Raw genomic sequence first — 26,616 nt, forward strand, 5'->3', positions numbered from 1 at the left:
CACACACACACACGGCCAAATGAAAAAAAAAAGAAAAGGGAGACAGAAGAGGGAAAGAGAGAAATGGGAAGGGAAGAAAGGAGAAGAGAAGGAGGACGGTACTAACGAGCATCACTGCCACCGAGCCATCGTGTCATCGTCGTTGCCTAGCTGCCCATCGTCGCTAGCGCTAATGCAGAGAGGGGAGGAGATAAAGGAGAGCGCCGTTGTTGTTGTCCCGCCGTTCTTCATCGCGATTGAGGCCCATCGCTGCCGTTGCTGTGTTCGCACTATCGTCATCCTCACCACGGAACCAGAGTCGTCTTCATGCATGGTGGAGTCGAAGAGGGAGAGAGTTCACGAAGAGAGAGAGTGCGTGAAAAAAGGGAGACTGACGTAGGAGAAGTGCTGTGCGAGAGAGGAGGTGATGCTGTTCGCGTCACTGTCGCCGAACCCCATTGTTGTCATCGTCGCACGTGGTGTCACCGTCGTGGACAAGCCCAGCTGGAAGCCGCCAACGTCGCGTACTCTGTTGCCGCTGCTTGGGAGGTGTCATCGAGCCTTTGTCACCAGAAAATAGTGCTGATGTCACCGAGATCCACTTCTGGTAAGGGTTTTGCTTTTTAGTTTTCGTTCTTTTGGATTCTGGGATTGTTATCGTCATTGCATGGTTGTTACAGTTGTCGTCACTGAGCTTTTGGCTGCCGCTATCACTTGAGATAGTTGTCGGAGCCGCTGCTGGATCGGTTTAGAGGCCACTGCTGCTTCGTTCTCTTATTACAGTAAGTACCTCTGTCTCGGAACCCTCATTGCTAGTATTCCGTTATATGTTATTAAAGATTTCGTGACATTGATGATTTAGGATTTACTTATCGAGGTTGCATGTTGCAATTAAGACCGTTTTTGTTATTGCAAACGTGAGCGGAGCTGTGGAAGCAGTCGCCGTTGTTGCGGACTGGGGAAGAAAGAGATTTATTGCGTTAAAGTCGCTACGGACTTGATTCCTTGAAGTAGGGGTTTATTTTAAATAAGAAATTTGATAAGCCAAGTACAAGTACCGGTTCAGAATTTCACAAAATGAATTCGTCAATAGTATAGTTCCAAACCGATGACTAATCCTCGGATCAAATTTAAAAGAGGGATTTGGTTGTCATAAGTTCAATCCCATTAAAAGTTTAACCAAAGTATTCAAACCTCGAGTCGTCTCACGAAAAATGGGCAAACATGTGCATTAACATTAGTTAGAAATCTGGGGTTGGAAGTCATAACACAAAATTAAACTACTAAACTTATCATGCAAGGAAACTTAAAATGCAAGGAACTAAATCAAGTAACCAAATCAAGAGAACATATAATCTACTTCTACTTTAGAATTAAGCAATGAACTAAAGCTATAACTAAACAAGTGAGATTTTAGGGTTTCAAATATGAATAATAAAAAGAACTCTTGGTTAAGCATGGGAATTGGAGTCACCATCCTTGTCTATAACCATAACTTGCTAATTATGAGGAACTAAACTCACTAAGTCTACCTCCAAGAACCTTAAGTACGTAGCATCTACTCCTAGGTTTGAGGTACGTCAAGTAGCTTGATCAATTTCAACCCATAAGTCCCAACCAATCTACTAGTTAGATTAGTAGTGGGTTGGTGTCAATGAGTGTCAACTTGACCACTAAGGATTCTCCAATCAACAATCCAATGAGACCCAATGACTCAAGGTCACCCAATCCTCATAGCTTAGACCAAGAGTAGAAAGAACTACTCCATAATCAAAGGAAATATTTCTTCAAACACATGGAATGCACTAACAATAGACATGTTCAAATTACAATTAAATTGGAAATTATAAGGACCCACTAACAATTATCTATAAAGAACAACTCAAATAACACTAATGATCATAGAAAACATCAATGTACTCATAGAATTCCAGATCCATAATATTCATAAAATGGGTAGAAATTTGAAAAATAACAAGATAACATAATTCAACACAAGATCTAAGCAAAATTATACTAGGGAATTCAAATTAAGTAATCATAACTATCAATTAACAAAATTCAATCCAGAAATTTAACAATGGGAGATCAAAATTAAACTAAATCTAGAGAGGAATAAGGGTTTCTCTCTTTAGAAGAACAAAAACCAAAAAACTAGCAAAAGTTGTGTCTAAGTGTATAATGAGTGGTCCCCCCCCCCCCCCTCTTTCCCCCTACAATCCCTGGGTCTTTTCCCTTCAGAGTGTGCTTGGAATTGGGCCTAGAAAGCCTCAGAAATTGCCAATTACGATTTCATTAATGAGGTCACATGCTGGACGCGACGCGTACGCACCAAGTACGCGCGGGCGCCAATAGGCTTCTCAATCCACGCGTACGCACAAGGTGCGCGTGCGCGTCGGTGCGGTTTTTTCTTCGCGTCAGCTGTGCGCGCCGTTTCCCAGTAGCACGCATCCACGCGTGCGTGTCATGTACATGTGCGCGTCGATTCTCAGACTCCAAAGCTCTAAAGCTCCATGTTTCCTCACTTGTGCATGCTTCCTTTCCATCTTCTAAACCAATCTTGCCCTGTAAACTCCGAAATCACTTAACAAACGCATCACGGCATCGAATGGTAATAGAAGAGATCAAAATATAGCATTTTTGGGCCAATTAAGCATGTTTTCAATCATGAGGCAAAATAATGAAGGAAACACAAAACCATGCATTTTATGTGGATAAGTGCAGAAAGTATTGACAAAATTCCCTCAAATCAGCACAAGACAAACCATAAAATTAGGGTTTATCAAAAATATTTTGGGCTTTGAATACTTAATAAGTTTAGTAGATTAATGTAAATGGATAAATGCCTAGGATGTAAATGATTTTTTGTGGAGATTGATATGTTGTGTTTGTTATTGAATTGGTTTATTTCTGGATTTCTGGTGAAATTGATTGAATCTGTGGATTTTAGTTTTCTTTGATTTTAAATCGATCATGATTAGTCTTAAATGACGGATTTGAAAGCGTTGACATAAAATGTTAGTTTTGTTGAGTTGAAGTTGAAGAGAGGGGACCCGTAATGAGTGGCAAATTCCAGGTTTTAGGGGAGGTACTGCCGAAATTTTTCTTGGAATTTGAAGGAGTTTAAGTTATGATTTTAAAAATGAATTTAATTTGAATTAATTATCAAAAGAGATAAGTCTTGAATACTTTTAAGGATTTTAAAGAGAATTAGATTTTCATGATTTGGTTGAATTGTGAGTTTAACCCATATGATTCTTACTAATAATGAAGAGAGATTTGGTTAACTGGCTAAAGATTTTATAACAGTAAATTAAGTATAAATTCAAGGGCTTGAAAATATGAGAGTAAGTTCGAAGTGTATGCTTGAATTAAGATGTGATCAGTGACATTTGAATTGATGGAGGTGTGATGGTGATTTCGATATTGAGGGAGAGGATAATGATTGAGAATGATGTTGAAATTGAAATTGACAATGAGACTAAGTCTGAGGTATACCTGCCTGGGTAGAATGTAGATGCAGTGGAGTGATTCCGCTTGCTCCCAGTTTGTTTTTAATCTTCTGGGGTAGATGCAACGATGGTGGTTGTATCCCGCTTGCTCCCAGATGTTGACCTTATATTGCAAGATGTGGTCAGACACTTAGACCTTTTCGGATATTATTCCACCTTGAAGATGTGAAATTTCTCTTGGTAGATGCGTGCACGCAAGGACTGTCTAGGGTTCTCTACCTAACATGTCAGGTTGGCTATATAACCGACAGATAAGCTCATTAGTCATAAGGTAGGCATGCATCATTTGCATTTGTGTGTGTTGTTTGGGTGTGAATCTCTTTATTGGTTTGCCTAAATGAGTAATTGTATCTATGTGCTATTTGATCTAATTGTCTATCTGTAGTCTCTATTTGTATATGCTTCAAACTATTTTGTCTGTGTTTGACAACTGAGAGATCCCTCATGCTGGCGGTGGTGACGCTGAGGGTTGTTTATGATATGTGGTGGTGGAGGTTAAGGCAGGTGGACTAGGTGTTGCTTTATTACTCTAATTTATGAATTGGTTGGTTAGGAGTGAGTGATGTAAGATGGGTAGGAAGCCCTTAGGCACGTTGATAAACCACTATTTTATGGCTTATGTTGTGTTTGATTGAGTGATTTTTATCAAGCCTTTGCACACTTATTCATACTATTTGCATGGTTTTACAATTCCTTCCTTATGATATGACATATGAGAAAACATGTTTTTTATGCTTTAAAATAATCAAATTTAATTATCTTTTATTACCATTCGATGCCGTGATTTGTGTGTTGAGTACTTTCAGGTTTTATAGGGCAGGAATGATTTAAAGGATGGAAAGGAAACATACAAAAATGGAAGGAAAGCACAAATTGGAGTTTTGGAGAAACTGGCAGTGACGCGTCTGCATGGACGATGCGAACGCGTGCTTAACGCAAAAGAGAATCGACGCGAGCGCATGGATGACGCGAACGCGTGACTCGCGAAACACAACTGAATCGGCCCCAGCGACTTCTGGGCCCTTTTTGGCCCAAATCCAAGCCCAGAGAACACAGATTAAAGGGTTATAAATAGAGGAGATCATAATTCATAGTGTGAGGATTGAGATGTAGTTTTTAGAGAGAGAGGTTCTCTCCTCTCTCTTAGGATTAGGATTAGGATTCCTCTTAAAGGATCTAGGATTTATTTCTTTTTTTCATCACAGGTTCAATGTTCCTTTAATTTATATTTTTCTTCCAGTTTTAGATACTCTAATGCTTTTATTTGATTTATGTTGCCAAATTGGCTTATGAACTTTTCATGTTAGGATTTTCTTAACTAATGCAATTTGAGGTATTTTCAGATATATGATTTTAATTTAGCTTTCTACATTCTTGGCTTTGGTTGATTAATTGGTAACTCTTGAGTTGTCAAACTCATCGTAATTGATAATTGATATCTTTGCTGATTGATTTAGATTCCTATAACTCTAGTCTTTCCTTAGGAGTTGACTAGGACTTTAGGTGTTAAATTGATTTGTCCACTTAACTTACCTTCATAGTTAGAGGTTGACTTAGTGGTAGCAAAAATATAATTCTCATCACCATTGATAAGGATAACTAGGATAGGACTTCCAGTTTTCATACCTTGCCAAGAGTTTTTCTTTGCTATTGATTTATTAATTCCTGCAATCTATTTTTCTCATTCAAACCTTTTTCAAAACCCAAAAATATTGTTTTCCATAACCAATAATAAATCATACTTCCCTGCAATTCCTTAAGAAGACGACCGAGGTTTGAATACTTCGGTTATTTATTTTTATTGGGTTTGTTACTTGTGACAACCAAACGTTTGTACGAAAGGATTTTCTGTTGGTTTAGAAGCTATACTTACAACGCGACTATATTTTTATATTTCTTTACCGACAGGAAATCCGATTCGTCAAAACGTCTTTGGTCCTTTTCATTTCTTTAAACTATTCGCTTTAATAAATTGTGAACTAAAGAAGTCTTTTTAGGACTTTTCAAAATATATTTTTCTACAAAACTTTTCCAAAAGGTTATTTCAAGGATAAACTACTTTATAATGAAATTAATTCTATTTGCAAGTATCGCTTTGCTTTGATGGTATTTCCTTTCCTACTAAGAACCTGCTAGGACGATGTTCTCACTCCCCTACATAATTTCTTTTGCAGTGACAGGTTCATGAAGCTTTGGCGCGAAGCTGCGACCAATCTACATAGCTTTATTTATATATGTTGTATTTTCTGTTTGTTAGTTTAATTGAGGTTTTACCTCTTACCATTTGTCAGTTTGAGATTTTAGAGGGACAGGATTTGTATTTGAGGAGATTTGATTAAGTCTATGTATTTATTATTATGTGAATATTAATATGTGACTATGTGGTTTAAAGTAAAGACTTTTCGATTTCATGACTAAGGATTCGGTGTATATTTGCGAAGGCTCAATATTAAATAAATATAGTATGAAAATTAAAGAATTGGAGGTCAGTAATGCCTGAACTTTTTGTACGATCATAAGGTGTTAAAAGTAAGGGTGTTACACATATACCACAAACACATTTCCATCAACCATTTATTCAATTCAATCCTATCTTAAGGTCTACTAGTCTAAGTTTCACAAAACATTACATAGTAACTAAAGAAAATCGAAACTATACCTTGGCCAATTCCCACACTAGTGCAAAATTACCAAATTACCTCCAACCAAGTTCAATAGAGCTCTGGCCACCAAAGTTCAATCCAATTGCCAAACCAACTCCAATAATCACAAATTTCAATCTAATATCATGTAATATACCAAAATCAATACTAAGGTTCACAAAATTAATAATCCATAAGGGTTAGGATTTTCTTACCTTACCCACTATGATTTGGGATGAAACCTGACAATTACCCGATGCTAGATACCACCTAAACAGCCAATTTCACAACACTCACTCAATAACTAAACCCAAAATTCGAAATCTGTTAGGGCAGAAAAATGGAGTATGAAATTTGAGTTCTTACCAACTTTGTTTGGCTAAAAATGACGGGCTCAGTGAGAGTTTCGCGTGGCCGCAAACAGCACGCGAATCGGAGTACCGTATCTTAAGATATGACCAAATGAAGAAGAAGATGAATAGTAACCTTATTAGGGTTCTTCTTCTTCAATCTCAGCAACTCCCCCTCTCTTTAGTGTGTTATGAGCTGATCGATGAATTGGTTCACTAATTGGGTATTTATATGTTGGGCTTGGGCCAACTTGGGCCCGGTCCAACCTTTTACCGATTTTTGGTTCGTTTGGCCCAACTTTGGGCCAAAACTTTTAGAATTAGCGCCCGATTTTCAATTCTAAATATTTTTCTAAGGATTTTTACAGTTTTATTTTCTCTCACGCAGTACCGAACAAACTTAAGCTAGTATTGCCGGCTAATTTACCGATACACGTTTCAACACAATTTTTTATAAAAAATTACATTTTTTCCACTTGAAAAAATATACTAAATTCAAATCTCACCTTTAAATTTTCCAATTAATACTTCTAAATTTTGGAACCTATTCCAAAAAGTTAAATTATTATTTTATTTTAATTAAACAGTTAATAACTTTCAGTTCTTACATAGGCGAAGGGAAGGGGACGACGACGGAGAAGGAGAATGCGGTGGTTGGGTAGGAGGAGAGCAAAGTTAGGAGACGGCTGGAAGAGGAAGAAAATGATTTCAGAAGGGAGAGAGGGTTACGCATTTGGGGTTGGATTAGAGAATTGGGATTGAGTTAGTGGGTTTTTTCTTCTTCTTTTTTTCTGACGTCAAAACGACATTGTTTTTTAGATATATTACAAAACCAAATCTTAAAAAAATTTTGCCAATTCATCGATTAACCATCAATTCGACCAATTTTTTAACCAATTTTTTATAGGACGATTTTAGAGTTAACTAGACTGACTAAATAACTAATTCTCGATTAATTCAGTCGAACCAACCAATTTAATTCATTTTTAAAACCTTACTATTTTTATAAATAATTCTAGTTGATATATAAATAGCGATTTATTTTGACTATCTCTTATACAAAATTAGATTATGCTATTTATATAGAATAATTAACAATAATACTATAATTATCAAAATTTGATAATTAATCATATTAAATATATATTAAAATTGATTACTAATATTAAATATATATTAAAATATAAAAAATAAATTAAATAATAAATAAATATATAATAATTAATTTTAACAACTAATTTTAATATATGCATAGTATTTTTGTTGAGAATTATATGAGATTGTCAATTGTGACGCCTAGTCGCCTACGAGATGTAAAGGTGAAGGACTGAAGCCCTTAAATAATGTCACGGTAACGTTTTTAGTTTGTGGGTATTTTTGACATTTTGTATAACTGTTAAGGTAATTAATAACTTAATCATAAATGAGTAAGAAGAGCACGAAGAGGGTGGAAATTGGTAAAGATGGTTAAAGATAGGGAAAGCAAACTCATAAGCGACACGTAAGAATAAATGGAACGACAGACACGTGGAGGTAGATGATTGGTGTTTGAAAAAATTGGCTGGTGGACGACAAAGTAGTGGATCCATTTCACTTTCCCTTTTTTCTTATATTCAATTATTCATTGCAATTCCTAAGAGTTAGAGAGTCACAAAAGCAACGGAATGTGTCTAAGCTACGCAAGCCAGTAGTTAAAGTCATTTCTCTTTTGATGGCGGTATGTGATGTAGTTGTGAGCAACCTGACGATCATCTATGTAGCAGTGATCGCGTGCGTTAAGGCATACGGGCTTATTGTGTGTGGTCAAAGCTTCGGCGGTGGCTTTGTGGTGATTGTGTCCACCACCGTAGTCGCTTTTATCCTTGTGGCCACACTCACTTGGGACGTGTCGCGTAAAGCCACGTGTCCTTTCAGCCGCCATCATGCTCAGAGCCTAATTAACCATCATGACCATGAGATGTGCAAGGGAGGCATATGCTGGCACGGCGTCGCGGTTAGATCCCCAGCTTCTCACATCCGTTTCAGACTCCCCCAGCAGATTCCTTATGCGGCTTTCTAACACTTCAGTTTCCAAAATTCATAATACTAGTAAAGGTACAGAGAGAGACCAACATATATAAATGTATATCGTTGCTGTTACTACAAGATTTCCGCTTGGATTTTGTTATTATTATTTTTTTTTGTTTTTTTGGGTTAGGTATTATATATATGCGGCAGCTTTACCCAATGTTTGGTGTTTGTTCATATTAATTTAGAGTATATATACTTATATACTAATAGCTTTGTGTAAAATGTTGATCGGGGATAGATAGATGGAATTTCATGTGAATAAATAAGAATTTCCATTTTGTTTGGTACCAATGCACAGTGAATTTCAGTTTTAATCTTAAATTTAAAGTCTCTTGGCATTATTTGCTGCGTGATACAGTGAAGGATGTTATAATTAAGAGTGATATGAATGTGGTGCCTGTTGGATGAAGGAGGAGGGAGCAGAGTGGGTAGAGTCATTGGTTGGCGGAGGTGAAAGGTGTGATCACTTCTTCTTGGTAATATACATGTGGATTTTTGGTAATTGCTCTTCACTCTATTGGCCGAGTAAACTTTGTTTTCTCACGACGAACATTGTGTACGACTTGATTTTATTTATTTATTAATATTTTCACTACGGACATGTTAATATTATTATTGCTTGTCGGAGTGATGGGAAAATGAAATCTACACCTGGCTGGCTAGAGGAGTGAAGGGGGACCATACTGGATGAATATATCTAGCGCTTTTCGTATAATATCTCGTTCCTTAAGTAGCCAGCGAGTACACTATAGTCAGTGTATTATATTAGATATTGTGTATAACATTATAAGTGGGTTATTATGTTATGCTTTTTATTCTAGTGATGCATCTTATTTTAACTAATTATTCTATTCTGTTCAATAACTTTTATCCAAAAAATATTTATTAAGTGATGTACGAATTAATAGTTGCGAACAAGTCAAATAAACATCAATATTAATAATGATTTTAACGCTACTGTGTTGAGAATCAGACTGGCAACTAAACCAAAATGCCATATTGACCCACAAAATGTGAAGACACACGCCAACGTTGCGGGAAGTAACAACAAAAAAGGCTCCACGTAATTAGATAGATGGGATCATATGTAAGCAAAGAAAATTCCTAACAGGAATTTCGTCGGTGACTTCTTTATGTTTCTATTTCTTCAATCTAACTATAAATAATTACATAGTACCCATGCACTGAAGTACCATTCTGATGGTGAGAAACATGATACTCTGCCAATAATTTTCTGACATATTAATAGTTTTCAATAGGAATAATATCAGAAATCAGAAGCTACTTTCATGGAGGTCAAGAATGCTTTTAGCCAAATGGATGCGAGTTCCAACTAATATTTGTAATTGAAACCATACATTGGGTCAGTATTGCACATGTCTACGAAAACATGAATAGATTGTACTCTTTTATACACCTAACTCAAGGTTCAATGTAAGACTGAGTGCTGAAATGACAATCATAATATTCAAATACCAGGGAAAAACATCAGAACATTCATTTTTTCTTTTCTTTTGTCACTCCATTCTTTTTTTTTTTTTTTTGACACACACTTTAGTCCCTCTCTCGGGGCAGCTTTTTACAATGTTAGTTAAAGGCTTAATTGTGGGAAAGAGCCCAAACGCCTATTGTACAAGCAGGGCACAGATATTTATAACCTTCCCCCAAAAAACACATCCTACCGTTTAATGAGTATTAAAAGTGATGAAGGTTGCAGAATTTAGTTCCTACTGCATTGACTTCCTTTAGCTCTTTAGTGGTCACGCTACAGATGAGGGTTGTTATTAGCTTTAAGCAAGCGCAGAAGAGTGATGCTACCATTTGATATTTTCTGATCAATTGCAGCTAACTTTCTTGTCCCCTGCAAACCATACAAATATCGAACCTTACATATATTTTTAGGGTCATTCCAATAACTATGATGGTGACTACGGTAACTATAATATTTTAAAAAGTATTGTTAAAATTAAAATAATGCTTTTTTATTGTTAAACAAGGCTTTTTAAAAAGTGTTTGCTTAAAAGAAAGTATTACCAAAATAAATAAATAAAAATGTGACTTTAATTTAACAACACTTGCATAGTTACCATAACCACCATAGCATAGTTATACTGGACTCTAGTATTTTTAATGCAAACTTATCGTATGAACAAAAGTTCAAAACACTGAAAGAGACAAAAAAAAAAAAAACAAAGAAAACAAAAAGCGAATATATAAGTTGGACTTGCAGAGAACCACAGACTACAAGTCTACATATAATCACCTTAAATTTCTCGCTCTCGTCAATATCAAAGGTAAAGTCCCTTGATAACATGGATGACTTGGGCATAAGTGTTCTGATAAAGAGACATAAAATAATAAGATATAATCCGTTAAAATGATATCCGCAAGCGTGGAACAAAAACAAAACATGGCATGGTTAAACATTGATTCATTAATACAAAAACAAAATTACCTTTTCGGTCTCAGAGGTTTGCAGGAGTTATTGATTCCTATCTCACCACGTGGATCTCCCACAAGGTCACGTGTACTAGATGAAATACCTTCGGGAGAAGATGAATCCAAAACCACGTCTTTGATTAACGATGAAGATGCCAACGATCCCTGAAAATGGATTAAAAGAGGGATGGTTAGTTCATATAACAGCTACTATTTAAAACATACAAGCTTGATTTCCTTTTCCTACATACTAAAGGTTAAGTACATATCATACTAGACTTTATGCTTAAACTTCTAATATAGGCGATTTTGAACTTAGATGACCAAGTAGCAAGCAAGAATTGGATACTTTGACGACTCTATTTAGCTAAAATGGAATTGAATTATAGTCTCCTAAAGACAAAATAAGTTTGGCCTCTTTTTCATGCATAAGTTTGACCTTAAGTTTACATACAGTTGACTTAAATACATAAGTAGAATATAATGACAATGCTTAGTTATTGTCATTGTCGGTTATTTTACATAACGTAATCATCATCATTAGATTTTCAATTGCCACAAATAAACTTGAGGAAATCAATAAATAGAGCACAAATAGTACTCACACATGATTTCTTGATTGCATCCTCCACCTCCAAACCAATATGATGCCCGGGTTTTGACGAGGAGGCCTGGACTTCCCTATAGAATTAGACAGGAATAAGGAACAAGCGTATTAGTTCAAACACAAGAAAGGAAAGCTGGTACCACTAAGGAAGATCATTAGTCACAAGACTAACCGATCTGATTTCTCAGAATCTGCTTGTATACAAGGAGCGCCAGACATAGGCTTTCCATCTGACTCCTCAATTTTATCTGATTTTTCTGAATTTGATTGTGTACATGAAGCACCATGCGTAGACTTTCCATCTGATTCGTCAGAATCTGGTAGTGTACAAGAAGCACCATGCATAGACTTTGCATCTGAATCATTAGTTTTATCTGATTTTTCAGAATCTGATTGTGCACATGAAGCACCATGCGTAGACTTTCCATCTGATTTGTCAGAATCTGGTAGTGTACAAGAAGCACCATGCGTAGATTTTCCATCTGATTTGTCAGAATCTGGTAGTGTACAAGAAGCACCATGCATAGACTTTGCATCTAAATCATCAGTTTTATCTGATTTTTCAGAATCTGATTGTGTACATGAAGCACCATGCGTAGACTTTCCATCTGATTTATCAGAATCTGGTAGTGTACAAGAAGCACCATGCGTAGATTTTCCATCTGATTCGTCAGAGTCTGGTAGTGTACAAGAAGCACCATGCATAGACTTTACATCTGAATCATTAGTTTTATCTGATTTTTCAGAATCTGACTGTGTGCATGAAGCACCATCCATAGACTTTCTATCGAACTCTTCAGAGTCTGGTTGTGCCCAAGAAAAACCATGTACAGGCTTTCCATCTATTTCATCACTAGTGTTTGATTTTTTAGAATCTGACCGTGTACAAGCACCAAGCATAGGCTCCCCATTTGACTCAACAATTTTAAGCTCAGATGATTCCTGAGGAACGGACGCCAAATGGTGAAACATAAAGATAAAAAAAAATAAGGTAAATATGGCATGCACATATTAACAAATGGAAAACAACTCACATTCAATATCTTGCTCGCAGCCTCGTCAACTGTCACAGCATCATAGCAGCACAGTTCTGAGTTCTCAGAATCTGAATGTGTAAAGGATGTACTAAGCTCGGGTACATCTCCTTGATCAACTCTAGACACATTTGATGGTGGTGCACAAGATGTATCCTGAAAAAATGAGCAGAAAACATATATGATGCAATCTGAAGCTTGCCTATAATTAAAATCTACACACAGAACCAGTATGTCCGTTCACACATTAGATGAGTTAACCCTTAATGTAGCCTATATTTGCCAGTTAATACTACAGCCAGTTTTTTGGTCATTGAAAATTCACAGTGCATTATCTTCTAAATATAAATGAGTTCAAATCACCATGTAAAAATCAATTAACAATAAGTAACAAATAGCACGTGCACATTAACAAGGAGACTCAACTCACACTTGATATATTGTCCACAGCCTCAACCTCAAATGAATTCTGGTTCTTTGACAAGGAGTTCAAAACTTCCCTATATTATTATTCCAAACAGGAATTATAGAACAAGCATATCAGTTTAAAGCCAAGAAAAATATGCAGAAGATCATTCATTATTCACATGACTAACCGGTTTGATTTTTCAAAATCCAACTGGGAACAAGTAGGTGGAGGTTCTTCATCTGATTCTACAAGTTTAGGCTTTGTTGATTCCTGTATAGTTAATAAAATACGTAATAACATTGCAATTTGAAGCTCACATCCTATGTTTGGTTGGGGTAAATTTAACCCAAATGAATTGTGCAAATTTACACTTGAAATACATAGCATACAGCTATTACGAAACACATTATGATGGGATGCCTCTGGTAGTATACCTGGTCAACTTAATCTATTGGAGTTTCAATTCACCAGCTAAAAGATTTTTAAATATATTAAAACCTAAATATACCAACTAGCAAAGTCAACATGGCCTTTAATTTTAAATGACCACAAACCAATATCACAAAATTCAACCAAGAGAAATAATAAATAGCAAGGAGATCCAAACCTCCCTACATATTACAAAGTATACAAATTTGGATCAAGCACATAAGTTCAAAGCAAAGAAGGAAGAAAAAGGACGAGCTGGAACCACAAGCCGAAGATCATTAGACATGGACATTAGTCACAACTAACCGATCTGAGTTTTAACAATAACCTCTTCATCTGACCAGTCAAAACTATCCTGAGATGATTCCTATTCATAACGATGTTTATTGGAAACTACAAAAGGCAACATAAAATTCAATGTTTTATCAGTTGAGACATTCAATGGTATGCATCTAGCAGGTGTTACTGTTTATATTGAAGCCTAAAATTACTTGCTGGTGTAATGAATCCTAATATACAAAATACATCCAACTTCACTTGAAAAATTCAAAATCACTTTTTACCTTCCCTCGTTTGCAACAAGTGCAGTGAGCCTTAAACTCGTTAAATTCTGTTTCCAGCACTAAAACTTTTTCCTTCTCATATCCGATGCATTCTTTAAGACTTTGTATTTCCTTCTCTGCAACCTGATTATAAAAATGTAATTTAGAATGGAATATCTATAGACATTAATGTCAAGGCACCCTTAAATTTTCTTCTCCCTATTACCTTCAATTTGGAATTATATTCTTTCAGCACACTCCATAAAACTTTAGCAAAATTCCTCATTATAATATGGCTTCTTTCCCTCTGGGACTGGCTATCACACTTTAAGTCGAAAGAAACAGGATGGCTTGCATCTAATTTGCACAATGTTGAACCGTCTGCTACAAATTCAATACTTTAGAATTCAGATCCAATGTAAAAAGAATGGATTGATGGATCCCTATGTGTAGTATCGAGAAGGACAGGAAGAGGAAGTAAAAAAAAGAAACAAACAGAAGAAAAATCAAGTATAATGTCTACCTTTTTTAGAAGTGTTTGATTCATCAATGGTTGTTCCATCATTCTGAAAATAACAAAAAGAAATATTATAATGGATCATTCACTCATTTAGTATGCTGCATGAAAATAGCTTTATTCAGTTCCTTGAATCCAATCCATAATTAAGTGGCTTACGTAAATTGCACAGGGAAAAAAATCATTTCATAGAAATAGGTATGAAGAGGACACACATTATACTGACACAAATATAAACAACACAAGGTTACAACTATAGAACATCAACAGTCCTGAACATCACAAGTCACAAACATGACATTGTGGTAGTTTGTAAATTATCTAGATTCGTCATTGTCATAATAATGACTCCATTCTAAAATCCAATCCCAATTTTTCATCTTCTGGTTTTAAAATTCCACTTTCCGAATTCCAAATGAAAACTTCCTTAATATTTTATATGCAGCACTTTGCCATTGGATACTGCGATAATGGAAGTAAAAAATATTTAGCTAAAACTGCAAGTTTAGAAAGCCTCAGCTGTCCAAAATAGCAAATAGCTCATGTGAAGAGAATTCAAAATCCATGACGTAAGAATGTGAACAAAAGATTTAGCTGTAATTATAAGCTAATAAAAAAACAATCTCTAATTATTTTAAGAAACCTAGATTAGAACTTGGAAGTAAAGGAGAACCTGTACAGCATCTTCACTAGTGTCAAGTTTCATTTTCTTTCGGTGTTCTACTCTTATTATTGGTGATGGTTTTGCCCAATCCATAGTAGATGATGCTTGGTGATGCCTCTTTTTGGGAGCCATATTTGGTTGTTCAGCTTCATTGTACCTTAAAACATTGAAAGATAGCCTTAGAAGCCAATATTCGGTGGTGAAAGTGAAATTAGACAAAATACAGGATGACAATGAATTTACTTGATTTGCATATATGGAGAAGCTTGTCTCAACAGGTGCGAAGTATCCAGATAATCTTCAACTCCTGACTTTGCTGTTAAAAGCTATTAACACCACATATATAAATTAGAAAATTATAAAATTCATCATACATTACAGCAAGTATGTCATAACTCAAAATGGCTAGTTTTAGAAGATATGCTTACCAAAGTCATCCGCTTCTTCCCAACCAAATAATCTCGCATGTACCTAGTCAACTGTAGTAGTATTCAAAAAAAGTCAGTTTTGTAACCTTTTCTTTCCTATTTTCAAAGTTAGTCTAGAAGAGATCTGTAAACTAAGTTAACAAGTGAGCATGGTCGCCCATGCTAGTTGATGACTTTAGCCTTAAAAAATGGTAAAATGAGGAAAATATAATCTATCAAAAACCAGTAAAAATCATAACAAAACATTACCATTGAATTCTGGAAGTGCTTTTGCAATGGCTTCTTGGGATTTTTTTGGTGCTCCAACAAAGACTGAAAGGATAGATAATCAACAAAGTATATACAGAACAAATAGAGAAGTAGAGTGGAAGAGGTGAAGAGGTTCAACATTTGCCAAATGACGATAGTAGTGTACAAAAAGCACGTAAGTCCTGTCTGCTTAAAGTGCAACAACCAACAGCTTCAATTTATAATTAGAAGTATAGGCTACGTACTCTCAAGCATAAGCCAAACACCATTAGCGTGTTGTTGATGAAATTGCTTTCAAGCAACCTTGTCCCCTACAATATCACAAAAACATAACTCGGCATAAAGACAAAAGCAAAATTTCTACAATAGGCACTCCCTATCAGACTAATATGTTATGCTACGGTCTAAAACTACAAGGCTTAATCAACACAAACTCCAAATTAACCATCTTTGCCTACAATAGTTTGGTAAAAAGGAATGAACCTGATTCCCAGTTCTCTTTTCTCTTTCTGCTCCAGCAAGGTCAATGATAGACAAAACAACACTATCTGACTTGGGATTCAACACTCCCTCACACATTACGGGAACATCACGAATGTTAATGATGCATTGTGACCGGCTGTAAGAACCCAAAAGTCAAACGAAATTAATAATCAACATGGTTGGTTCGCTAATAAGCTACTATTTTCCCCTTTTCTGGGGTAACGAAAAAACATTCCCAAATTCTTCTTTTTTATTTTACCTTGACTGACTGTTTGTTTTTGTCATTGCAGTTGCACGTTTTGCAACTGCTTGTGCTATTAAAGATTCTGCCTGTTCAGTATTGGAGATGAGAACCTGCTAGGACAAACACAAGAATATGAAAAATGATGAATTCCATATATTATACACATGGAGAAACAAAATAATGTCAAATTAACAAATATGTAGAAATTAACCTCTTGCAGTCCTTTAATGGCCGATTGTCGCATGCTCAGTTCACCACCATCTGGTAATAAATCATAAAGCTTCTCTGATTTGCCGCGTTCCGTACATATCTCAAATATTGAGATATAAAAGGATCTGCCAGTTGAACAATATAAATGTTAAAAAACAGTTCTAGCCGCATTTCAAAGCCTATGACTGTGCCAACATGTTTGTGTTACAAGAATAACTGAAATTTGAACAAACACTGAAATCAATTTAGTCTTAAAGTTATATGTTCTCTGTTTGGTAATCTGGAACTGCCATCTATGGTGGGACATTGGCATATTTTGCTCATTCAAACAAACACTTTCCAACTGAACAAATTAAGTTTGGCTATCATAACATAATCAATTTCACAGTACCACCGAAAAAATGGAAACGTGTGTAGCTAATTTGTGCAACTACAATTCATACAAATGATATGAAATGCAGTAAAACATTATACCTAGGTGAGTTTTTGGCCTCTGACAGAGTCTCCTTGAAAATATGGCGGAGGACCAGGGGCACCATTCCAGGATCCCTTGGGCTCCCAAACACAGTGTGTGTCTTGCCGGATCCACTAGGCCCCAGCGCAGCCACCATTCCACTTTCACCCTCAAGAAACGCATCCACCATAGGTTTCACCATTCTCTCATACACTTCAAACTGAAATTAAAATTCCAAGTAATTAAAAAAAAAAAAGCACATAACTCTACAAGCTTAAGAGAACAAAACAAAGAGAATAAGTACGGTTCCTTACCTGAGAAGAATCAGAAGAGAAAACATGAGAGAAACCTCTGTACGTCTCCGATTTGATTCGCTTCGAATCCTGCAAATCCAAAGGGGGAGATAACGTCACTGACTGTGAATCGTTCACCAATATGCACGAAGTATCGGAGCTCTTCTTCTTCTTCGAGGTTTTGGATGCTGCTGCTGCAGCGGCGCTGCTCTTCTTCATTGGATTCTGAGGCCACACGCTCTTTCCTCTCTCGTGCGGAGCTCGACTTGGCGACTCGGTAGGGAGGGGTCGGATTCTGAGGAAAACTCTGAGGTTATCGTTTTCTTGCTTGTTTTCTATGGATGCCGCCGAGGGAACCTCTGGCATGTTCTGCGCAGCGAACAAAACGTCGTCGTTGGGAAATGGTGGAATTTCGCGCAAGTTGAAGTTCTGTGGAGTGTATTTCGGCGTGTTGCGAGCTTTCCGATGGGGGTTCCGGCGAATCGTCACGGTGTAAGGGCACGGCGTTGAACTGTTCAAGTCCTCCATCGTGTAATTTTGCTCTATGTTCTCTTTCTCTGTTTGAGAGTTTAAACGCAAACAAGAACAAAAAATGAGGGAAGATTTAAATACTTAAAAAAATTAATAAACTTTTCATTTTGAAAAAAACGGCTCAGTGTATATACGCTTAAGCTGAGCTATAGCTTTGGGCGCTAATCCATTTAATATATAAGTTAGCGTTTGAAAGGGAGACTAAGACGGAACGACTGAAATTGAAAAGATAAAAATTGAGATTAAAATAAGTTTTTTATTATATTTGGTATAAAGTGGAAACAAACACTAAAATAAGAATGAAGTTTTAATTTAATTTGTACAAAAGGTAAAGTTGGAATTAATTAATTGAAATAAGGATATTTTAGGTATAAAATATTATTAAAGTTTCAATCTCCGTTCTCAAAAATTTTAGTCTCCTGTATTCTCGCTTTTTGAAAGTATTGAAATACTGAAATTTTAATACTAGTCTCTGAACTAACAAACATGATATTAAGTCCCAGTTTTGCAGCCTCCGTCCCAATACCTCAAAACAAACGCTAACTAAAAGAAGAGACGCAAAACAGTTACTTCTGTTCTAAAACCCCAACACATGTCTTTGATTCCGCCTCCATAAGCTCGACGCGTGGAAACAAAGTTATTTCAATTTTGTGTTTTACTCCTCAGCAAAAACTTTTTACCTGGTGGAATCTTCTCGGACAAGACGTTTGTCTAGTGGGTTGAAGGGAGTGAATCTTGCAGCAATTCCAAAACCACCATCTAGCGAAAGAAAATGAAAATGCTAGTTTTGGATTGGATGATTAGGATAAACAATGGATTGAGAAATCATTGTGTCTGATGGAGAAGAGGAAAAGAAGTAGCAATCTTTCTCCTAAATTCTAAGGTACCCTTTTTATCCATTGTGTTTAGCACATGTTAGAACATCATCAATCCCAAACGATGGGATCAACGACTGATACTTTGCTCTGATTGGTTGAGTGGACTTAATCCCGGATTCCCAACACGTTTTGCTAAATTGAAAAATTTAGTCCGTTAGTTTAAACAATGGCCTAATTTTGGCACAACTTCGTGAAATATAAAATCAGGTGAAGAACTTTTCTTATGACATGGTCTTTATATATTGGAAGCCGGTAGTTTTATTTTACCATAACTATTTTGTCTGTTGAATCTTTCATCCTACTATCTACAGAGCTTTGAATACTTCCTATCCTCCATATGACTCTAACAGATGCTTTTAATCAAAAGGTTAATCATGTTGCAAACATCAATGCAACAAAAACTGGCTTAGAATTTGATTGTAAGATTTGTTCATTTATATGAAATTCTTAACTCATGAAATTCCATAGATGTATGCAGCTTAGAGTTGGTGCTCTAGGATGAAATGGTATGTATCCTACTATTTATTTTAAGATATGGTGATATTAATTTGTGAAGGTTATGCATCTTAATTTGTGTGTGTTTGTATCTGTGCCTGTTAAGGGTGATCGTATACATTGTTTTATTCCAAAGGCAAATGTGGTGGTCTTTGGTGCGCACAAATCCCCACACCTTCATACTGTTATACCAGCAAGTGCACTAGGTCGTCCAAGTAATACCTGAGCGAGTCAGGGTCGTTCCCACGAGGATTATAATTTGAAGCAAGCTATGGTTATCTTACAGGTCTTAGTCAGGCGGAGTCAGAAGGTTGTTGTTTTTTTTATTCATCAAGAGAAACTATTTAATGCAGAATAAAGAAAAAGAGGTAGAAAATACTAATAGGAATAGGGTTAAGGATTGGAGTTGCTTTGTCTTTCTGAATGAACTCTAGTACTACTGTCTTCTCTGCTTGTGAATGATCTTCTTCTATGACAGGTTGTATGTGATCAAAGCCATTGCCCGTGGTCATTGATCTCCTTTGCTACAGATCAAACGCCATTGCCCGTGGTCATTCAATCTGACGGAGGGTGAAGCTCTAGCAGTTTATTCTCTTGGCGATCCTACTCAAAACGTCACAGATAAGGTCGAATCTTCCGGATCGACGAACGCTGCTTCTATGGATTCTAGCCTATACCACGGAGACCCTAATCTCCCCGGAAATCAGCTGAACTGGTGTCTCGAGAAGTCCCCAACGAAGTCGTGGATTAACCGTCTGAGAGATGTATAAACATAGTTGTTGGTTGTCCTTGTCTGGTGAAAGATGCATTCTGACCCAAGTAGACGCGGGTATTTGTCAGGCACGTTCGTCTTAATGTGATGAAGAGAGCTAATTTGTTAGATCATTCTATTCACCACGATGAAGTACGAATATACATCTTAGAATTAATCAAACACGGATCGAAGAGAAATAGTAGTACTTTTATTAATTCATAGGACTCAGCAGGGCTCCTTCCCTCAATCTAGGAGGTTTAGAAACTCATAATGAAGTAAAAATACAAAGTAAAATAAAAAATAGGGCTGAATGGTGTGCGTAGATCTCTAATTATTATATAAAATACACTTTAAATACTAAAAAGATAGTAAGGGTAAAACAGTCTATTTAGTGCTAAAATTCACTTCTGGGGCCCACTTGGTGAGTGTTTGGGCTAAGCTTTGATTAGATCCACGTGCTATGAGGTCTCTTGGGTGTGGAATGTCAGCTAGGGGGTCCTCTTTGGGCGTTTGTACATTGGTTTCTACTCTTTGGGCGCTAGACGTCTGGAAGGGGGCAGGAAGTTGGCGTTGGACGCCAGTTTTGGGCCTTTTAATCTAAAGTAAAGTATGGACTAATATATATTTCTGGAAAAATTTGAAAGTGAGCTTTCCATAGCCATTGAGAGCTCTCCATTTGTACTTCTGTAGCTCCAGAAAAGCTCTTCCGAATGCAGGTAGGTCAGATTTAGACAACATCTGCAGTACTTTCTCTGTCTCTGAATTAGACTTCTGCTCCAGCACCCTAATTTTAGCCAGAAATTATCTGAAATTGCACAAAAACACAAAAACTCATATTAGAATTCAAAAATGTGAATTTAACACTAAAACCAATAAAAAATCAATAAAAACTAAATAAAAACTACTAAAACTATATGAAAATGATGTCAAAAAGCATATAAAATATCCGCTCATCAGTCTTTAAGACTGTTTTTTGTGAGTTTGGAATTTAATCAAATGAAAATTTTCATTTTTCAACCAAATTCGAAAGGTGTGAGGACAACTGCACACAAGTTCAAGCTAAGTTTTTACATGAAAACTTCTGTGAGTGCTCTCTCTCTAGTGAGTCCTTTCAACTAAATCCTTTTTGATTCGTCTCCTTTCCATAAATTGAAGCAATTGATGCTATCAATCTGAACATTATCCTAGGTAATATAGTGATGAGATCATTGATAAATAATTTATTGGATTATTTGGTTTTGTTATTTTGTTTGTGGTTGATTTATTGTGTCTGTTTTTTTTATCTCCTCTATGGTATAGATTGCATTGGTCACATTGCTGAAAAGGAGGATGCTAGACCAATAGTTATAAAATCAGGTAAAAAAAGTAAATGCATGGTACCATATCTAGAGGATCTTCAATAAGTCATTTTGCTGGCTTCCTTTGTGTGTCATTAAATAGTAATTTCTGTTGTAGTTATTCTTATATGTTTTACAATATTGTAAGAAAAACATGATGAAGTGCAGACTGTGTTTGGTGAAATGATTGGCAAGGTAACTCCATTTGTTAATAAGAATGATGGTGAGCCATTGATATTGGTCGCTCAACTCTTCAAGCCAAATCAGTACCTCAATGAGATTAATGTTCAAAATAGTCTTTATGCCTCAATAGTTTTCCTTAACCCTGACTTCCCTAATGTTGTTGCATTCAAAAACCGGTATGTAAATACTGAAATTAAGTTAATTTGAGAGTACTTTGTATATCTATTTAGGCAGACCTGTATATAGTGATAACGGTATTTTATTTTTTGCATTACTTCGAGTTAGCTTATTGAAAGAAAGTGACATTGGCTCACAACGAATTAATCATATAAAGTCCCAACCTTAGTATTCAGTGAGTGATGAACTTTCGGGAGGTGCCTTTCTAATCAATACAATTGAAGAAGTTTTAAACATGACTTATGTAAGCTCACTTCCCACCTTTTTGTATTAACACTAAATTTGTTGCATTGTCTTTTAATGTTATCAAAATGAGAGTCTATGCTCTTGTAAGAAGGCTCCACTTGGGTTTTAGCCACTATGGTGTCTGTCGATGTTGGCACCCACGAATGATATTATGCCTCATGTAAGAGTTGTCCTAGAAAAGTTTTCGAGAATAAGGATCGATATTTCTGTGAGCATTGTCGAAAAGTGGAATTTAATGTTCCGTTGAGATAATAATTTCTTTGGTGTTATAAAATTTCTGCAACCTTTTAACACCAATCTTTTTTAGGTGGCCATGATTTGTGTTATTTTATGATAGTAAAAATAGTCTAGCTAGATGAAATAATGGCTGTAAACCTCGCAAAATTAGCGAATAATTAATCAATAAGTTAAATTTTAATAATGGATTTAAAAATGTAAATTTTAATATAAAATAAGATAGAGGTAATTAAAACAAAAATTTTATCACTAATTTTAAAGGTTTTGACCCAAAATTGGACCACCGGACTAAACCGATTGAACCGGGCTTATATTAGGCCCAAGACCCAACCCATTTAACCCCTTTCTTCCCCCTTGCAAGAACAACACTTCTATTTTCAATTTGTGGAAAGGGATCCACGGTGAGAAGAGAGAAGAGTAAAGAGAACTCTAACTCACATTCCACTTCCAACTTCAAATCCTTGTAACTTTCAATCCGGAGTTCCGATTGATGAGTCGTTTATAGCCATGCGTTTATCTTGGAGTCCTCTTTAATTCTATCTAAATAAAAAGGTATGTATTTCTCAAATTCGTGCACAATTCTCTATGCCCCTTTTTGTGTAAAATTAGTTTGAGTTTTGAGTGATTTTGATGATTTTGGTGGTTTAGGTGCAATCTAACATTGGATAATTATTGGATTATACTCCAATCATCAATGGGTAAGGTAAAGAAACTCTAAACCCTTGTGGGTTATCCAATTTGGTGTACCCTAGTGCTAATTTAGTGAATTACATGAATTAGATTGAATTTATGTTAAATTGGAGTTTGAGTTGGTGAATTGGAGCTCTTGGAACAACCTTTGGTGGCTGGAATCATTGGAGTTGATTAGGAATCTTGAAGCTTGAATTTTGGTGGTTTGAGCTTAGGCGAGAAATCGGCCAAGGTATGGTTTAGGTTTCTCATATTTAATATATAATGTTCTGTGAAAACTTAGGCTAGATGACCATAGGATAGGTTGGAATGCATGAAAATGTTCAATGCTTAGCACCCTTTATGATGATTATGACGTGAATTGAATATGTGTTGGATGATTGTTATCTATGTTGGTAATAGTATGTTAATTGAAGAATTGGTGATGAATGATAGGATGATATGATTATATATGTTAAGTAAGTGGATGTGTTGTTGATGTAAAATGAGGAATTTAGGTTGAAATTGTGTAATAACGAAGCATGATTGAAGGTGGTGTGACGTGAAGAATTTAGTACTGTGTTGCTGTGCTTTGATATGTTGTTGAGCTGAATGTAGGTATAGAAGTTTGGATTTGAGTTTGGTTTTAATAAAAATTGCAATGTTATGAAAACTGGTTTGAATTGCCCGGTCAAACCGGTTGAACTGCAAACCGATGAGAATCACGATTCAATTTTATGCCAAAATCGGAAAAAATGAAAACCGTTGTTGAACTGCTAAACCGGCCAGTAATCGGTCATTCGAACCGAACCGGGACCCAGCCAATTTTTTGCTTTGCCCAAAAACACCCAAAACACGCCGTTTAGCATTCAGTAACCCCCTTCCCCAACTCTAACGTTACCAACCCTAACCCACTCCAAATCTCCAACGGTGCAGCAGCACACCCTCCCTCCTCCCTCCCATCACCCTTGAGCTAGCTGTTCCTCTCAACGCCAGCGAGCTCAGTCGCTCCCTTTCGCGTAGCCACGGTCCCGCCGGCGCTAGCTCTGTTCCACCATAGCCACTGTCCCATTCGAAGCCCATTCGAAGGTGCTCCTTGTCTTGGTGTCTCCCTCTTTCGTGCTCTGTTCAAGGCTCCTAGCTTCGAAGGTGCTCTCTTGCGCCGCCGTCGCGCTCACATAGAGGAAGAATCATCACAAGCGCCGCCGTTTCCTCCTCCTCTCGGTCAAGCCGTCATCGACTTCTCAGCTGCGCCGCTGTCTACTTCTCAATCGTCCTACTCACCGCGGTCCTTGTCATCCGCGACACTCAGTCACGCCACGTCTTCTATCTTAGGGTATGTAGCTTTCTTCTTTTATTTTCTTTGTGTGTTTTGGTAATTTCTGATGTGTGAAATTTATTTCTCTGTTTGGTTTTGCTATGCTGCTGTTTTGTGTGTGTTGTGATTTTATTATTTTAATTTACTGAGTATTGATTATTGAATGTGTTATGATTATTGATTAGCTTTGGTTCTTCTATGCTGCTGTTTTGTGTGTGGTGTTGCTGATAATAATACCTCAGTCAGTAAAGATGAATTATGGCATGATGCTGATCAATATGGATTATCTTGGTTTAATGTTGCTGAATCGAAATTATGTGTTGGTTTACTAAGATTTTGAGGACCACGCTCCAATAATTGACCTTGCATATTAGAGGTGCTGAAATTCGGGTTGGCAAGGTTAGAAACTAGAATTTACCTGTAACTTTGTTTTGTGTTTCCAACTCTATTCAATGGCAAAGTAGACAAGTGTAGGGTTAAGTTTTGTGATTTACATGTGCTTGGATCGTGGTTGTTTTGATGATTTATTGAGTAACACGATGAAAGGGCATTAAATGTCAAGTTTAGCTTTGGGTTATTGTGAAATCCTTTTGCTTTTCATATTTGTTTTGAGTCTCCTCAAGTGAATATAATTTTATTGTGAGCCTGTAAGTTTGAGTCTCCTCTTGATTAGAAATTTGTGATATGTGATAAACCCCAATTTTGTGGTTTATCTTGTGTAGAATTTGGGAGGTTTTATCAATATTTTCTGCATTTATTCATATAAATTGCATGGTTTTGTGTTTCCTTCCTAATTTTGCTTCATGGTTTAAAACATGCTTCTTTGACTTAAAAATGCTATATTTTAACCCTTTTCTATTACCATTCGATGCTGTGATGTGTTTGTTAAGTGTATTCAGAATCTATAGGGCAAGGATGGCCTAGAAGATGGAAAGGAAGCATGCACAAGTGGAAGGAACATGAAGAATGGAGCTTTGGAGAATTGGTGGCGATGCACACACGTGGGCGCATGTGACTGGGGATGGCGCGCAAAAGCTGATGCACTTGCGTGGTTTGGCAAAATTCCACCGACGCGTACACATGCCTGACACGTACGCGTAGATCACAAAACTCAGATGATGCGCACGCGTGACGCCCAGCACATGACATCATTAATGAAATCGTGGCTGTCGATTTCTTAGAGGCTCCAGTCCCAAATCCAACTTGATTTTGCATGAAAAAGACCCAGGAATTCAAGGGAGAAAGAGGGGGGATCAATCATTCATACCATACACATAATTTTAGCTAGTTTTTGGTTCTTGTTCTCTAGAGAGAGAAACTCTTACTTCTCTCTAGATTTAGTTTGTTTTGATTTTCCTTTGTTAAAATTCGGAATTGGGTCTTGTTAATTTTAGTTTCAATTACTTAATTTGAGTTCTCTAGTTATAATTTTGTCTAGATCTTGTGGTGAATTTATGTTTTCTTGTTATTTCCTTTTTTCTTCTCATTTCATGAAATTTGTGAATCTTGAATTTCTATTAGTGCATTGATGTTTTCTATGATTGATAGTGTTATTTGAGTTGCTTTTCGTTGATAATTGTTAGTGGGTACTTGTAATTTCCAATTAATTTACAATTTGAATATGTCTTTTGTTAATGCATACCATGTGTTTGATGAAATGTTTTCTTTGATTATGGAGTAGTTTCCTTTACTCTTGGCCTAGGCTAAGAAAATTGGGTGATCATGAGTCATTGGGTATAATAGATTTAGTGATTTGAGAACCTTGGTGGTCAAGTTGATACCCATTGACACCAATCTACTACTAAGCTAATTGGTAGTTAGATTGGGACTTATGAGTTGAGATTGATCAAGCCATTTGACGTACTTCAAGTGTTGAAGTAAACATTATACATACTTCAAGCATAGAGGTAGACTTAATGAGCTTGGTTCCTCATAATTGTCAAGATATGGTTATTAGACAAGGATGGTGACCCCAATTCCTATGCCTAGCCAAGAGTTCCTTTTATCATTCATATTTGAAACCCAGAATCCCAATTGCTTGGTTCTTGTTATTGTTAGTTTAGTTGCTTGCTTAGTCTTAGAATAGAAGTAGCTTTATATGTTATCTTGTTAGATTGCATCCACTCACATCTTACTTTAATTGCCTTAGTTTAGTTACTTGCACTTTAAGATTTCTTGCATGTTAAGCTTAGTAGTTTAAGTTCTTGTTTATGACTCCCAACCCCAGAATTCTAAC

At 36.3% G+C, this 26,616-nt stretch overlaps 2 protein-coding genes across 5 annotated transcripts; one reads left to right on the plus strand and one right to left on the minus strand.

Moving 5' to 3' along the window:
* Positions 1–8,122: 8,122 nt before the first annotated feature.
* On the plus strand, positions 8,123–9,344 carry LOC130970041 (uncharacterized). Of its 2 annotated transcripts, none has more exons than XM_057895995.1 (2): positions 8,123–8,577; positions 8,912–9,344. In XM_057895995.1, the coding sequence occupies exon 1, from the start codon at positions 8,195–8,197 to the stop codon at positions 8,540–8,542; it is 348 nt and encodes a 115-aa protein (XP_057751978.1). In that variant the 5' UTR covers positions 8,123–8,194; the 3' UTR covers positions 8,543–8,577; positions 8,912–9,344. The 2 variants fall into 2 exon arrangements, with proteins under 2 accessions (XP_057751978.1, XP_057751979.1); XM_057895996.1 differs by having other exon boundaries at positions 8,964–9,344.
* Positions 9,345–9,850: 506 nt separating this feature from the next.
* Positions 9,851–18,117, minus strand: LOC130966101 (kinesin-like protein KIN-6). 3 transcript variants are annotated; one of them, XM_057890867.1, is made up of 21 exons: positions 17,577–18,117; positions 17,283–17,482; positions 16,810–16,933; positions 16,614–16,708; positions 16,355–16,490; positions 16,117–16,182; positions 15,872–15,934; positions 15,623–15,673; positions 15,438–15,520; positions 15,204–15,351; positions 14,537–14,579; positions 14,240–14,394; positions 14,035–14,157; positions 13,230–13,312; positions 13,064–13,133; positions 12,634–12,789; positions 11,772–12,541; positions 11,598–11,673; positions 11,009–11,157; positions 10,817–10,889; positions 9,851–10,414 (listed from the first exon to the last, which is right to left on the minus strand). In XM_057890867.1, the coding sequence occupies exons 1-21, from the start codon at positions 18,081–18,083 to the stop codon at positions 10,319–10,321; spliced, it is 3,267 nt and encodes a 1,088-aa protein (XP_057746850.1). In that variant the 5' UTR covers positions 18,084–18,117; the 3' UTR covers positions 9,851–10,318. The 3 variants fall into 3 exon arrangements, with proteins under 3 accessions (XP_057746850.1, XP_057746849.1, XP_057746851.1); XM_057890866.1 differs by having other exon boundaries at positions 14,240–14,397; XM_057890868.1 differs by lacking the exons at positions 13,064–13,133; positions 13,230–13,312 and having other exon boundaries at positions 14,240–14,397.
* Positions 18,118–26,616: the final 8,499 nt, after the last annotated feature.

This window comes from Arachis stenosperma, chromosome 3 (assembly GCF_014773155.1).
Source record: "Arachis stenosperma cultivar V10309 chromosome 3, arast.V10309.gnm1.PFL2, whole genome shotgun sequence".
NCBI lineage: Eukaryota > Viridiplantae > Streptophyta > Magnoliopsida > Fabales > Fabaceae > Arachis > Arachis stenosperma.